The sequence below is a fragment of the Gymnogyps californianus genome, chromosome 3 (assembly GCF_018139145.2).
Source record: "Gymnogyps californianus isolate 813 chromosome 3, ASM1813914v2, whole genome shotgun sequence".
Classification (NCBI taxonomy): Eukaryota; Metazoa; Chordata; class Aves; order Accipitriformes; family Cathartidae; genus Gymnogyps; species Gymnogyps californianus.
This window is the reverse complement of record NC_059473.1, coordinates 43,121,235-43,136,585: the sequence shown is the minus strand read 5'-3', so window position 1 is coordinate 43,136,585 and position 15,351 is coordinate 43,121,235. Positions and strand designations below refer to the sequence as shown.

At 36.8% G+C, this 15,351-nt stretch overlaps 1 protein-coding gene across 1 annotated transcript in view; it reads left to right on the top strand.

Moving 5' to 3' along the window:
- Positions 1–15,351, top strand: part of RYR2 (ryanodine receptor 2) — a 341,359-nt gene that overhangs the window by 172,043 nt on the left and 153,965 nt on the right. The window contains exons 29-36 of the mRNA XM_050893208.1: positions 2,627–2,801; positions 8,993–9,201; positions 10,108–10,460; positions 11,519–11,633; positions 12,507–12,667; positions 13,345–13,504; positions 13,771–13,857; positions 14,644–14,870. Coding sequence (XP_050749165.1) covers positions 2,627–2,801; positions 8,993–9,201; positions 10,108–10,460; positions 11,519–11,633; positions 12,507–12,667; positions 13,345–13,504; positions 13,771–13,857; positions 14,644–14,870 — 1,487 coding nt within the window. The remainder of the gene's footprint in view (positions 1–2,626; positions 2,802–8,992; positions 9,202–10,107; positions 10,461–11,518; positions 11,634–12,506; positions 12,668–13,344; positions 13,505–13,770; positions 13,858–14,643; positions 14,871–15,351) is intronic.

Sequence of the window (15,351 nt, the reverse complement as noted above, 5' to 3'; positions counted from 1 at the left end):
AGGTGCCCACCAAAGCCACTCTATCACTCCCCCTCCTCAACTGGACAGGGGAGAGAAAATAAAACGAAAGGCTCGTGGGTCGAGATAAGGACAGGGAGATCACTCACCAATTACCGTCACGGGCAAAACAGACTTGACTTGGGGAAAAATTAGTTTAATTTATTACTAGTCAAATCAGAGCAGGATAATGAGAAATAAAACCAAATCTTAAAAACACCTTCCCCCCACCCCTCCCTTCTTAACTCCCAGGCTTAACTTTACTCCTGATTTTCTCTACCTCCTCCCCCCGCCAAGCGGCGCAGGGGGACAGGGAAGGGGGGTTTGGGTCAGTTCATCACACGTTGTTTCTGCTGCTCCTTCCTCCTCAGAGGGAGGACTCCTCACACTCTTCCCCTGCTCCAGCGTGGGGTCCCTCCCACGGGAGACAGTCCTTCACGAACTTCTCCAACGTGAGTCCTTCCTGCGGGCTACAGTCCTTCATGAACTGCTCTAGCATGGGTCCCATCCACAGGGTGCAGTCCTTCAGGAACAGACTGCTCCAGCGTGGGTCCCCTGCGGGGTCACAAGTCCTGCCAGCAAACCTGCTTCAGCGTGGGCTCCTCTCTCCACGGGTCCACAGGTCCTGCCAGGAGCCTGCTCCAGCACGGGCTTCCCACGGGGTCGCAGCCTCCTTTGGGCATCCGCCTGCTCCGGCGTGGGGTCCTCCACGGACTGCAGGTGGATATCTGCTCCACCGTGGACCTCCATGGGCTGCAGGGGGACAGCCTGCCTCACCATGGTCTTCACCACGGGCTGCAGGGGAATCTCTCTCTGCTCCGGTGCCTGGAGCACCTCCTCCCCCTCCTTCTTCCCTGACCTTGGTGTCTGCAGAGTTGTTCCTCTCACATCTTCTCACTCTGCTCTCTCTGGCTGCAACTGCCACTCCCCTGTAACTTCTTTTGCTTTTCTTAAATATGTTATCCCAGAGGCGCTACCACTGTTGCTGATGGGCTCGGCCTTGGCCAGCGGCGGGTCCATCCTGGAACCCACTGGCATTAACTTTATTGGACATAGGGGAAGCTTCTAGCAGCTTCTCACAGAAGCCACCCCTGTAGCCCCCCTGCTACCAAAACCTTGGCATGCAAACCCAATACACAGAGACCTAGGTTTTCATGGAAATCCTTACAGTTTAGGGAAAATGAAGTGTGACAGAACCAGTAATTTTTGCTCAAATTTAACTCTGCATGAGACAACGGCAGATGGAAATCTACTAGTAAAAGTAGATTGGAAAACAAACTATTTTATATGTTACTGATTTTCATCAGAATAGATTAAAAGACTCATTAAAACTTTTTTTTCAGTATAAAGGCAAGTGCAACCGCTATCCAAACTATAATTGCTATTAAGGCTACTGATGACTCATGTCAAAATGTTTCTTGTATCTGATGTTGGAATTAATTTCCTTTATTAGTATTGCAATATGTAACAGAAATCAACAGTATTCCTGGCTGTTCCTGGTCAGATCAAGCTCTCAAGCTGTATTTTATTCATGTTGTTGGAATTTAATTTTTTCCCCAGTCTTGTATTACATGAGAAGATGCCTTAAAAAGAGAACTGAAAAGTTGTTTTTGTAAAATATCTGATTGGCTTAAGTAAACTATTCAAGTCCTGTGTCTTTACTAGAATAGCTGTGTAGTAGTTTGCCTTCTGAATCTTAGGTTTTGACCTTTAGGTCTCAATCCACAAAGCTATTTTGTTGTCTTTGATTTTGATGTTGTCTTTGATTCTCCTCTTGGTTGGAGAAAAGCTTTTGACCTTCAGGCTACATAGAAAGGCTCATTTGTTTTGTAGGATTTTCAGGATGGATACAGAGGATAAAAATCTACTTGTGATGGAAAATATACATAGGGAACCTATTTGTTATTAACACTGCTTTGTTTTATGCATGTTACAATAGTTCTTAATAGATGTTAATTTATTTGAATTCCAATCCAAGACCCCATCCAAAACCTTTGCAGTTTTTGAGTTGAAGGTCAGTCATAGGAATCATTAATCGTGCCCTCAGCTACTCTGGAATCTATCAGAAGCTCAGAGTGCTTGTCCCATCCACAGACAATTCTGTTCCTTCCAAAATCTGGTATGACAGGAAGTTTAATTTATTTTGTACACAACATTTTAGAATTATACTTAAGGAAAGAATAAAGTTTGTTTGGAAACAATGAATTTATAGGCTACTAGATTAAATAAAAGCAAATGCTTAAAAAAAGTTTGTGAAGCAGCTATTTAACATTGTAATTGATAGTGTATTGTTTTCATTACAAATCTTTCATGGAGCTTCTGCAGAAAAATAAGCCATGCTCTTACTTGTTGCTCAAATGTTGAAATAGCAATTTTCCCTGTCAGCTCACTTAGCAACGTTTTACAATACTGATGTGAGGGGTGCTTGCAGGAAGTTAATTGCTGGATTTCCATTTTCAAAGTCAACTTGGAGTACTCACAGGCATTGTTTTGGAATGATATGCTGTGAAAGTGTTAATTTTAGTGCCTTCTTAATTGAGGGGGCTAATTGTTAGTTGTACCACTAAGGGAGAGAGGAACACATAAATTGTCACTACTACTCTTTGAGATTCTTTTAAATCCTTTTCAGGCACAGCGGTGGCATCAAGGTAATGAGCATTTTGGCCGCTCTTGGTTGGCAGGAGATGTTGTTGGATGTATGGTTGACATGAATGAGCACACTATGATGTTCACCTTAAATGGTGAAATCCTGCTTGATGACTCAGGTTCAGAACTTGCATTCAAGGACTTTGAGGTTGGTGATGGTAAGTACTGTAATACATTGTGCTGTTAACTTGCTGTTGTTGCCCAATTTTTGCTCTGGCTTCCCTTTAATGTGGTGTGCTTCTTGTTTTTCTGCCCCCCCCCTCCGGGAACTAATCCTTGTCCTTTTCTCTATTTGATGAGTATCAAGCCTTTGGAAAGGAGGCGTGCTGGGTGTGAGGATGAGGCAAGGCCTTTTTCTGTGCTGCACTTTGCAGCCGTCTCTTGTGATCAGACCTTTTCACTGTTTTGCAGGATGTGTCTGAGATTGCAAATTCATGACCTTTAACATTTCGTCTGCACTGCAGCAGGTCACCATATGATATAACAGAATCATAGAATGGTTTGGGTTGGAAGGGACCTTTGAAGATCATCTAGTCCAACGCCCCTGCCATGGGCAGGGACATGATCCAGGATAAAGCCAGCTGGTACAAAGTTAGCCTCCAAAATTTTTTACTTAATTCTAAACCAGCAGATTGAGTTTTGTGCCTGTTGTTGTTGTGTTCTTGGTGCAGCTTTCAGAGTCCACAAGCCAGTTGTAGTTTACCGTGAAGCTGTAGCTTATGAGATTGCAAAAGATAGCAAAGATTGTGAGGTTGTGTCAGGTGCCAGATTGATACTATACCACAAAAGTATTTTTGTTTGTAAATTTAATTACATACTTGTGTGCGAATAGGTACATAAAAGGGTAAGAAATTACATTAATGCAGATAACTGCCTAAAATTTCTGAACTATGGTAACGTAAAAAAAATTACATTAAGCTTTAATCTTTCCCTTTCATTTGTTGTAGGTACGTATATTCTGTCATATGTATTATACATCTGTTAAATAATATATCTGTGTCTGAGAGAGAAAGTTAATTTTTTTGAACAGTAAAAGCTGCAAATGATACTTTTGGGTTACTGATCCCTATTCCCAGGGGAAATATGACTCTTATAGCTGTTAATTAGGCAGTTCCCTGCTTGAATTTTAACCACTTTCATCTGGATTTCAGAGTATTTTACTTTCAGCAGTTCTTTGGCTGCTGAAATTTTTTTTTTTCCTTCTGCCATACCATAGGAATTAGGAATAATCTGATTTCATTTAAAATGAGATAATTGCCACTGATTTTATAGACTCATATCTCTTACTTTACTGCCTTCAGATTTCCTTAGAAACTGTGGATAACATGATTGAGGGAAAGGGATGCATGAATTGGCATACTGTTAGTGGTATAAGCATAAAGTCATCCTGGTGCCATTAAATTGTAGTGATTTTCCAATTATTAGATGGTGTAATCCCACTGAGGAGTGAGGGATTCTGAGAAACTGGAATTCCATGAAATTCTGACGGTAGCCTGTTTGACCACTATTTTGATTTCAAAGTTGATGAAATCACAGTGGTGTAGTTTTCATGGTACTTGTTTCTATCTGCAGGTTCAGATTTAAACAGATCTCTGAGTCTGAAACTGCTGAAGTAGTTCCTGGTTTGACATGGAGCCTGAAGGCCTTGGTAACCATGTCAAAGACTTAATGTCAGTGTCAAGCCTCTCAGATTTTTCACAATATCCTTGTAATTTACATTAAGTTCCTCTAGTGTCGTGTTTGTAGAAAAGAGCTTGCCTTTGAAATAAGATCTCCTATTCTGTTTTCAAAGCAATGTGCTGATTGATCTCAGAAATAACAACTCCAGATCAATATTTGTAAATATTATGGGTATTTCATATACAAATCGGGGGGGGGGGGGGGGGGGGGGGAGGGCATCTCTATGTATGCGTGTGTATATACAAACACACATATGAAATACCCAAATTAAATATAACTTTTATACAGCTTTCATTTTTTTGTAGACTGGCTTTAGTTTGGTTTTGTTAATGGCTCTTGCTTAAGAGCATTGAGACCCTTCTGCAGGTCGCTTCTATCAGTGAGTCATGTGCATGACGTGCTGCTGCAGAAGGAGACCTTTTGCTTTAGAAAAAAGATAGAATTTCTGATCAGAGCCCAGTGTCCTGCTTTGAAGGATGCAGTCTGACTATAAATCAGTCCTGTAGTTTTAATTTACTTAGGAACAGTGAAAAGGGAGTATGGCACTCTGCCAGCTTACTAATAAGGCTCATGTGCTGCGTCTTAGATTGTGTAAGAGGAGCTCCTTGGGATTATGGCAGACAAATTTGTTTGTGAGATACCATCTCAGTAATAAAATTGTTAAACATAATTGCATATTATTATGCATTTGTGTAAGAGAAATTTCACACTGTAGATACGAACAAGTACACTGTGCAAACCAAATTTTGTTTTGTCAACTCATGATGTCTGTGACCATGAACTGTTTGTAGTGAGTGAGTGACAGATTCGGTCAGGAGGTTCATCTTGTACTCTCAAAAGTAGAGAATGTTATAGAAAGTGTTGCTGTCCTATGTTTTTGCCACGTGTGACAGACAATGCTAGGGGGTTACTTTTCTAGTGGTAGTGTTAAAGTCTTTCTACTTGTTTTGCTATTTCATGCAGTAAAATAAAAGTTTTGCTCCATAGCCCAGTTATGCACCTGGAGATTGAGCCAGGTCATGGGTAAATCATCTTTTCATGTAGCCTCCAGCATGCAAGGGCTACACAGGATCTGTGAAGTATCACATCTAAAATGGCTGGATACCCATTTAAGGAAGTGTACTGAAAGTTAATTTTTATTCCATAGTAAGACATGTAACTGCCTTACCAGCACACTCCCTATGAGATGAGATGCCATATCTTTACCAGATATGGAAGAGCCCTGAAACACCTTAATGACAACTATACTATTGGCAAATCAGTGCAGAATTTCACCGGAGACGGAAGTAGTGCTTCCATGATTAGGACTGGCAGTGGTATTTATATTCCATTCATACAGAGCAACAGTTACTGTATAGTTATGATTACTTGCAGGAGTTAGCTACATGTACAGTACTGTTCTGGCATCAGTGAAATTTGTATTGGTGAGAGAGATTATCGTCTTGATTCCATATTGGCTATAGTTACAGGGTTGACACAAAATACTAGATTGAGTAAAAATATCAATGAGAGTTTTACCTGTGTAGGAATTTTGTTCTGAGTTTCTTTGTTTTCTTTCAGGGAATCTTGCAAATACTCATTTACATTTTATTTATGTGTGCGTAAAATATTTACTTCATGTCTAAGAATGAATCTATCTGTGAGATCTTTTTTTCCTGAGCCCACAGGAAAAAGCATAGGTAGAAGAATTAACAGTTTATGTGCATTTTATTTAGGAGGGGTAAATATTAATAATATTTTAAATATTTTACATATTTTAAATATTCCTGTTTGATTTAGTTTTGTGTCAGGTATACATCTCAGTCTTCATGAATAGAGTTGATCATCTTTTCTTGGATTTTGGACTGCATCTAATTATCTAATCAGCTTTTTCTATAATGTATGCTTAGTGAATTCTGCTGATAACATCAGCTGCTATTGATTTTTTTTGATTTGTAAAACGATTATTTCCTGTTTGATTTGAGGGCTGTAATAAAGAGGAACTGGCTATGTGTTAATTCTCAAGGTGCTGGAGATAGAGCTTGCTACTTCCTTCCATGAAATATTTGACCTGTGCAGAAATATAAAACAATTGTTCATATATAAAAATATAAAAATAAATAAATATAGACTTATCTATATAGATATGGCACGTTCACAACTGGTCAGTTTACACCTCCTTCTCTTTGAACACTTTTTTTTTTTTTTTTTTTTTTTAAAGCTTTTGTTCCTCTCTGTTTTCTCTGAAAATATAACAGTGTTTTTACCAAAAGTCTAGTTAGGTCACTATTTTGTTTTCAACAGCAGTGGATAGCAAATGCCTGTGGATACATGTCAGAACAGCATAAGCAGATAGTGATACAGTCACCCAGCCTCCAGTGATTTCTGGTTCAGGAGCTTACTGAGGCAAACATGATATGTTTGTGTTGAATAGCCCTGATGGTTTGTTTTGTTGGTGTTTTTTTTTTTTTCTTTCCCACAGGAAAGTCTCTAAACACTTTTTGAATTAATGTGAGCTTTCAGCATCCATGATGCTATGTGACAGAGAATCCCACAGCATTCCTGTGAGGTGTATAAGGAAGTTCCTCCCTTTGTTTTGAAGCTTGCTACCAAACAGTTTCTTTGATCGTAATTTTTGTTATGAAAGACATTGAAAAATCATTTACTGTTCACCTTCTCTATGCCACTCATAATGGGCATATGTATCATACCCCTTTAATCTTTTACTTTTTTGAGGCTGAAGTATCCTAATTTCTTTAATTGTTGCTGATAAGAAAGCAGTTTCATTTGTGTTGGCCATTTTCAGATCTATTATATCCTTTTTGAGATGTGGAAAGTAAAACTCTACATAAAATTCTAAATGTAGGTGCCATACATCCTGGAAACATCTGAAAATATTTTACATCAATAAGAATTGGAAGTTAAATGGTGAGGTGATTCAGACAGACAAAGCACATGCTTTAGGCTGCATATACCTATGTGGTTTATAGCAAATCTTATGTCATTTTTGGTTACTATTGTGAGGATTCATGCTGTCACAACTGTTTCTGTGAAAACCCATTCTCAAACAACTTGATGTCCATAGAAGGTTGTTACTGTTCTTGAGTGATGAGCTGAGATTTGTAAGGTTATTGAAAATAGAGTTTTGATTTTTGGCTTTGCTTAAAAACTTTTGTAACAGCTTATGGATTCCTTTAACTCAACAGGGAGCCTAGTAAATTCTCCCTACTAGAGCTGCTGGGCTTTACCACAGCATATATGTATATATGCAAATGTAACTTTCCTACTTATGTGTTGTATAATACAATTTTGTTTCATTTAGTGCTGGAAAATACTCTTTATTATTGTCTGTCATTGGATTTGCACTAGCAGAATGGACATAAATCATGTTGTCTAAATCATCTATGTTATCTGAGAAGTTGATGCCTTGTGATTTAAGAGCCTTGTTGTGAACATAAAAATCTGGACTTGAACTTATGACTAATAGTGTATATCCTTAAATTTATTGGGCCTAATACACATACACATGATAACCAGTCTTGTGTATCTGTAATAAAATCTTCAAAAGGTGGTACTGAAGGCTGATCTTTTATCTGGTGAGCAGTCATTTTTGTAGATGGTGCTCTGGAGTTTGCTTTTGTTTCTAAAGAACATATCATGAACAGATATTCTGCCCTTTTTTTATCTGAGCAGCCTAAAGAAAAGTGAGGAACTAGTTGTATTTTGTCCTTATAGCCTTCAATACCTGGTACATTCACTTGAACCAGAATCATTGAACAGAGCTTCATGTTTCTTGTTGATACAAAAGAAAACATTTTGTTAATAGCTAGGTCAAATGAATCTACAAAGCGGTTTGTAGCTGTGGAAAGTCAAAATCAGGATGAAAAGGAACAGAAGAAATAAGAAATTTTCTTAGATTTTTAGCCTGTGATGCTAAGCCTGAGGGAAAAAAAAAAAAACCCAAATGGTTATTTTAAAAGTGCAAAGGTGTCATAAGTGAGTTCCCTGTGCTAGTGAAACAGTAAGAAAGCAGATGCATACAAATGTGAAGCTGATTCAAAAGTAAAAACAAAAAACCCAGCTGAAAACCAAAACCAAACTACCTAAGTTTCATGAAGCTACAGTATCATATTGTCAATTCTCATTATCCAGAGCCACGGTGTTATGAATTTTTTAAATTATTATATTTTTTTTTAATCTACAGCATGCAGTTGGTGCATATTTGTAATTTTTTCACTACTATAGCTGCATGGACAAGCACTATATTACTTTTAAAGTAATTTTTGAGGTTCTCTCAAAATACCATGACTAATGGAATTTTAGAAGGAATATCAAAAGTAGTAAGACTTGGAGTAAAATTGGCAACACTCTAGCAGCTCAGCAGAGAGATTAACCAAGAGCTGGTTGTCAGACTCCTTGAAGTACTCTTAGATTTCTGTGAAGTAAATTGAGTGTTGCATGAAGAGGTCCATGGCTATTAGAGAGCTTTTATTTTTCAGAATGATATTTGAGATACAGTACTTGGTGACATGCAAGAGGGGATGTGCTGTCAATGACTGCTTGCATTTATACTGTTTGGTTTTTTGATTTTTTGTAAATTGTTTTTTCCAAATGATTTTTAATTGAGTTGTGGAAGAGAGCAGTTCTCTGATGTTCATGATACCCACGTGTTCTTTCATCTTGTTTTAAGGATTTCTACCTGTGTGCAGCATGGGCCCATCTCAAGTGGGAAGAATGAACTTTGGAAAAGATGTCAGCACTCTAAAATATTTCACTATCTGTGGCTTACAGGAAGGGTATGAACCCTTTGCTGTTAATACAAACAGAGACATCACCATTTGGCTGAGTAAAAGGCTCCCTCAGTTTCTACCAGTGCCGCAAAATCATGAACATGTTGAGGTTTGTGATCCTATTAAAATGTTTCTAGACACTTCTTCCATGAATATGTTTGAATTACGTTTCTACTTTTGCACTTCTAGGCAAGATTTTTAATATGATATGTTGACCCAATTCTGGATGAACCTTGCACCTGTTACAAATTTCTTACATTCAGTGGAGTTGCAAATAATGTAATTATTTGCTTGATAGTATTTCTTCATCCATGAAATCTGTCATGTGTGTAAACATGAGATTCTCGGAGACAAATTCTACAAGATGTCCTCATTAAGAGCTCCTTGTGCAGTGAGAACTATGTTTGTAAACAACTTCCAGAAATTGGGCATTTCTGCATAACAGATACCATGTGTTCTGGTGTACACACTTTGTGAAGTGATTTTTCCATAACTAATTGGTTTTGATTTTAATAAATATTTATTAGCCAATTGTGTCAACACTTATGTCCCAATCAGTTATGCATCTTGATGGAACTGAATTCGTGCCTTGTAAGTCTACCATGAAATCCTTCTGAAATTGATGAAATAAGAATTCTTTTTCAGCTGATGTGTATCGCACTGTAGTATTTAAGTAATAATTTGTATTCTTGCATATGTACGTGTATGATTTATATTAGTTGGTTTGTGTTGTTTTGCACAGGGTTGGATTTAGGTTGCAAAGTGATGATGAGAAAGGTCATTCCTTTGCGAGTGTTTTTTTTTTATTTAACAACGGAAGAACGAAACCCTCCGCTCCTCATAGTATTTATTTCCCCTTAAAATGGCAGCAGATGATTACAATACATATGACCGTTGACAGCATACTGTTGCAAGTTTTGCAAGTCATGGATGCTTATTCTAGAAACATAAGCTGATTATTTACAAGGGGGGAAAAGCATCAGCTTCAAAACAACTACATCTTTACATTTGATAGGTGATGAGAATTGATGGCACCATAGACAGCTGCCCCTGCCTGAAGGTCACACAGAAGTCCTTTGGTTCACAGAACAGTAAAACAGACATCATGTTTTTTCGCTTAAGCATGCCCATTGAATGTGCTGAGGTGTTCTCCAGATCAGCTGCAGGAGGGTTACCAGGCTCTGGTCTTTTTGGCCCGAAGAATGACTTGGAGGATTATGATGCTGATTCTGATTTTGAGGTTCTAATGAAAACTGCTCATGGTCATCTAGTTCCTGACCGGACAGAAAGAGAAAAAGATGCCACAAAACCAGAGTTAAACAACCATAAAGATTATGTTCAAGAAAAGCCTTCACGTCTTAAACAAAGGTTAGTAGCACATTTGGCTTGCCTTTTTTTTTCTTCTTTTTTTTCTTTTTTTCTTTTTTTTTCCTGTTTCTTGAATAGTAGAGGAAAATGCCAGTCAGGTCTGCAAATATTTTTCCCTAATTCTGCCCTAAATTTGGGTATAACACAGTAGGCAGGAGAGTTAACCTTCATGTGATTAAATTACATCATATGCAATGTATAGATTAAAATTAAGCAGAAAACTGAAAACATTTTTCAAGCTATTAGAAACCTATCATTTGGTTTATTGTGAAGGCTTTTGTGATCATCATGTGAAGTGCACTCTAAAACCATGGAGATCCATTCTGACAGAACTAGGAGGTCTTCAAAGTGACACGGAACGTTTTTTCACATAGCTTCCAAAAAGCTGAAGGTGTTAGATAATCTTTATAAAGAAATGTATATTAGCTTCTTATCTCACTCAATGAACCAACTAATCAGAAGAATATTCTCTAGTTGACACGTTCATTCTCCCTAATTTTTCTTATGGAATCAGGAGCAGAACACCTAACTTGATGCTGTGGAGATGCAAACACTGGGCCATTACCCAGACAATATTACTGCAGCTTTCCATTCCTTTTCTGCTCTTCTTTATCAAACTTGGTTTGTTAAATATTTCAATTGCAGAATAAATCAGGGCATAAGGATGGTATTTTTAAATGCGTGAAGGTCATTTAAGGTTCCACGTTATTCCAGAGTGACATAGGTGTTTAACAGCCTGATAATTTTTTAAGTTATGTGAGTTTAGTTTCCAAGTAACTTTTGAATATATAGTTTAAGCTCAGTATTCATTTAAGTGCTTTTAAAAATGAGCTTGTCTCTTTCTCTTTTCTGAATAATTTATTTTGTTTTAATCTACACGGAAGTAATAAACTAACTAGTGTTTTGTATTAATAATGTAATAAATACTATGTATTTAGGGCTAGCATAATAAATATCATGTATTTAGGGATAATATATCAATGTAAAATTCCTTTGTGTATATATATTGATATATTGAGCTTTTCATATAGATTTTGATTTTACTTATTTTATTACAGATTTATGCTCAGGAGGACAAAGCCAGATTACAGCACGAGTCACTCTGCACGGCTTACTGAGGATGTGCTAGCAGATGATAGGGATGACTATGATTATTTGATGCAAACTTCCACGGTATCGTAACATAGGATTGGTATTTTAGCTGTTAGCTTTTTCTTTTTCTTTTTTTTTTTTTTAACAACTACATGTTTTTGCTTGTAAGAGTTTCAGAAACTGTAATTTTCAGGCAAAATTTTTAATTTAAATGTCTGTGGTAGTCCTGTACTACTGAAGTTGAGACAGCTATGTTCCTTTTGTTTTGACTTGTCAGTCTAAAACACTTTCCACATGGAAAGCCGTAAATTAGTTGAATCCATTTTTGAAACTACTATTGATAACACCAAACATAAAAGAGGAAGAATAAATAGTTCTAGAATAATGTAATAAATAGGAAAAAGTGCATTAAACTAATAGGTCAGTGTTCAGGACCATTTGAAAACATCTATACTAATTTTACTCAGCATTTATTTAATAGAATTCCAAGTGAAAGTTTTGTACAGGTTTTGAGTATCTTTCTCTGACAAGATCAGCTCCATAAGCACTCACTCTTCAATGTTCAAAGGGAAAATACTTCTCTTTTGGATGTATTCTCCTCTTTCTAAAAGATATTAGATACTAGAAACTGAGTCACCTACAGTATAAAAATTGTAGCTGCAGTACAAAAGTAGCCTACAATGCTAGGACGCAGAAGCCTACAATACAAGCGTATAAGCCGCATCTTTAATCTCTTCCATTTTTTGTTTTAACATACATATTTTGTTGGCTGTATTTTGATTTGTGTTTATATTCTTTTGTTGCTTTGCTTATGAATTGTGCTTGAACAAACCTATGCAACTTTTGAAAAGATGATATGTTTTCAGATTTTAGAGCAACAAATTAATTCTGAATCGAACCGATACACTGGAAACCAAATACTAACATTTACTGACATTATTTTTTTATTGACAGTACTATTATTCTGTGAGAATATTTCCTGGTCAAGAACCTGCTAATGTCTGGGTGGGCTGGATTACATCTGACTTTCACCAGTATGACACAAGCTTTGACTTGGACAGAGTGCGTACTGTCACAGTTACACTGGGAGATGAAAAAGGGAAGGTTCATGAGAGGTTGGTTACAATTTTCGTAATAAGATACATATTTTATACCCATAAAAGCAACTAACAATTTATAAACTGTAAATCCACCCCATTTAATGTAATTAGGATGATGTAAAAAAAAAAAAAAAACAAAACCAACAAAAAACGTAATAGGAAAAAGTGTACCTTGTTCTCTCCTCTATCTTGTGAAGAAACAGTGGAGTAATGATCTAATCATATCAATAGGCACTGAAAAGTAAAATAGTGCAGCTTTTCAATGTAGTTTCAGACCATGATCCTGTGAATATTGACTTCTGAACTGGTACAAAGTAGAGCAAAATACTTTGTAGTATTTTTGAGCGGGCAAAAATTAGTACAACAGCTCCTCTCAGCACTTCAGCTAGGGATCCATGCCAGAAACTTTGTGTTATGCTTAACGTTAAATGATTTAAAACATTAACTTGCAAAGTCAGTTTTGTCTCTTGGAATTTTACAAAAGATTTGAGCTTGTTCATATTTTGTCATCTTCCGTTTTTATTTTTTTCAATTATGAAGTCTAGGTTTCATTGAATTTTGGCATTGATTATGATGGGATCCACTGTTTTCAGCCACAAGGCCCTGTTGGTTGCAGCCATACAAAGTTGTTCTTAGTCCACTACATAAAGTTTACACACCATCCATGAATAAATTTGTCTTTTGACATTCAGTATAAAACGCAGCAACTGCTATATGGTGTGCGCAGGAGAGAGCATGAGCCCTGGACAAGGACGTAATAATAATGGTCTGGAGATTGGTTGCTTGGTTGATGCTGCCAGTGGCCTGCTGACCTTCACAGCTAATGGCAAGGAACTAGGCACATACTATCAGGTGAGTGTTTTTTGATGATGTCTTCCAGTGGGAAGGGGGAAAAACAAATCCTCAGGCTGCATCTTATTAGAAATGTTTGTAAAAGATTGGAAGAAAAAGTAATTATTGCTGTTATGGCAGGGATTTTTCCCTCCTGTTTGGATTTTCTGGGGTTTTATTCAAAGGCTTGCACTTATTGACTGTCAATACAGATATTAGGGGCTTTTTAATATGTAATAGTGTTTTGCTGTCTTCAGTGGTTATATATTTGTGCATCTTTGATTTAGGTTGAGCCGAGTACAAAGTTATTTCCTGCTGTATTTGCTCAAGCCACAAGCCCAAATGTTTTCCAGTTTGAATTGGGAAGGATAAAGGTAAATAATGCTTGGTTTTGTGCAGGTTTAGGACTAGTATGTCATATCAAATAATCTTTTTTTTTTGGCCATTTGTTGCCTGTAATGTGTTCTTGGTATTAGGCACATTTTTATGATTCCAAGTGTTTGCAGTATTGCCATTTTCATTCTTACCTCAGTTTTAAATACTTCATGTATTTAAAATACAGTACATTGGATGAGAAGGGTTGTAACTGATTAGAATTGGCAGAGGGTATTGCAAAGTCCTGTTGAATTTTCTGAATCTCGTCCTTCATGATGAAACAAAATCATGGGGGTTAGTAAGGCAAATCTCTTATTCTACAAACAGAGCATGGATGACTGGTGTATCTGCAGATTAGGTTAGGGTTTTAAAATACTTTTAAAGTACACTTAAACAGTACACTCAAGAAAACAGCTGAAATTTATTTCCATGCTTTGGATACATAGATATCTAAGAAGTCAGAAGAGGTAAGAAAAGAGTGGAGTTTAATTTTAATTAAAAAAAGAGTGGAGTTCAGATCTCTGGTCCAAGGAAGTGACCACACATTCCATTCAAATTTCTATTTCAAATTTAGCTATTTTAAAAAATCTGTTACTGACAATGCTCTCTTGATGCTAATCTGCCAACAATTCACAGCTGGTTTTACAAACTACTAAAAATGTTGATTTCCTGTTGCACTGTACTTTACTGTACAATATGTTGAATATATTTCTTGAAAAATATCATATATTCATTGTTTGGTAAAGAAGATGAAACTGATTGTCTCTTCTGTTGGAATTTTCCAGAATGTAATGCCATTATCTGCTGGCTTATTCAAAAGTGAACACAAAAACCCGGTCTCTCAGTGTCCTCCACGTCTCCATGTCCAATTTCTGACTCATGTGCTTTGGAGCAGAGTGCCAAACCACTTCTTGAAGGTTGATGTCTCTCGGATCAGTGAACGTCAAGGCTGGATGATACAGTGCCTGAATCCTTTGCAGTTCATGGCCCTTCATATTCCTGAAGAAAACAGGTTGATGTTTGTGTGTTGAAGTATATCAGAGTTAGGTTGGGATTATGAAGCCAGACATGTAATAAAATTTCTATAAGAAAAGCCCAAGGTCTTCTCTGTATTTATAACACATATAAATAAAGGCAGTGTGTTTTGATTTAGCTAATATTAAAAATTAATCTTATTTTTCAATGTTTTAAAATCTGCCTCCTTTTGTTGTGTTTCCAACCTCTCCTAGTTTCTCTCCAAACTCTTTAACAAACTCTAATAACTCCTAGTATATGTAGGTTTTGAAAGAAAATGAAAGGAAGTCTGTTTATGAATTATTAAATAGAACCTGTAAGATAGGCAAAGATCTGTTTTTGTAGAGATTTTTTAAGATATGTGACCAATTATTCCATTACTTCAATTTTCCTAAATTTAGTTTAAACAATTGATGAAATTTAACTTTGTGATTTCCTTGTTACCCAAATGTCTCAGCATTTTGCCAGTGCCAAAACTG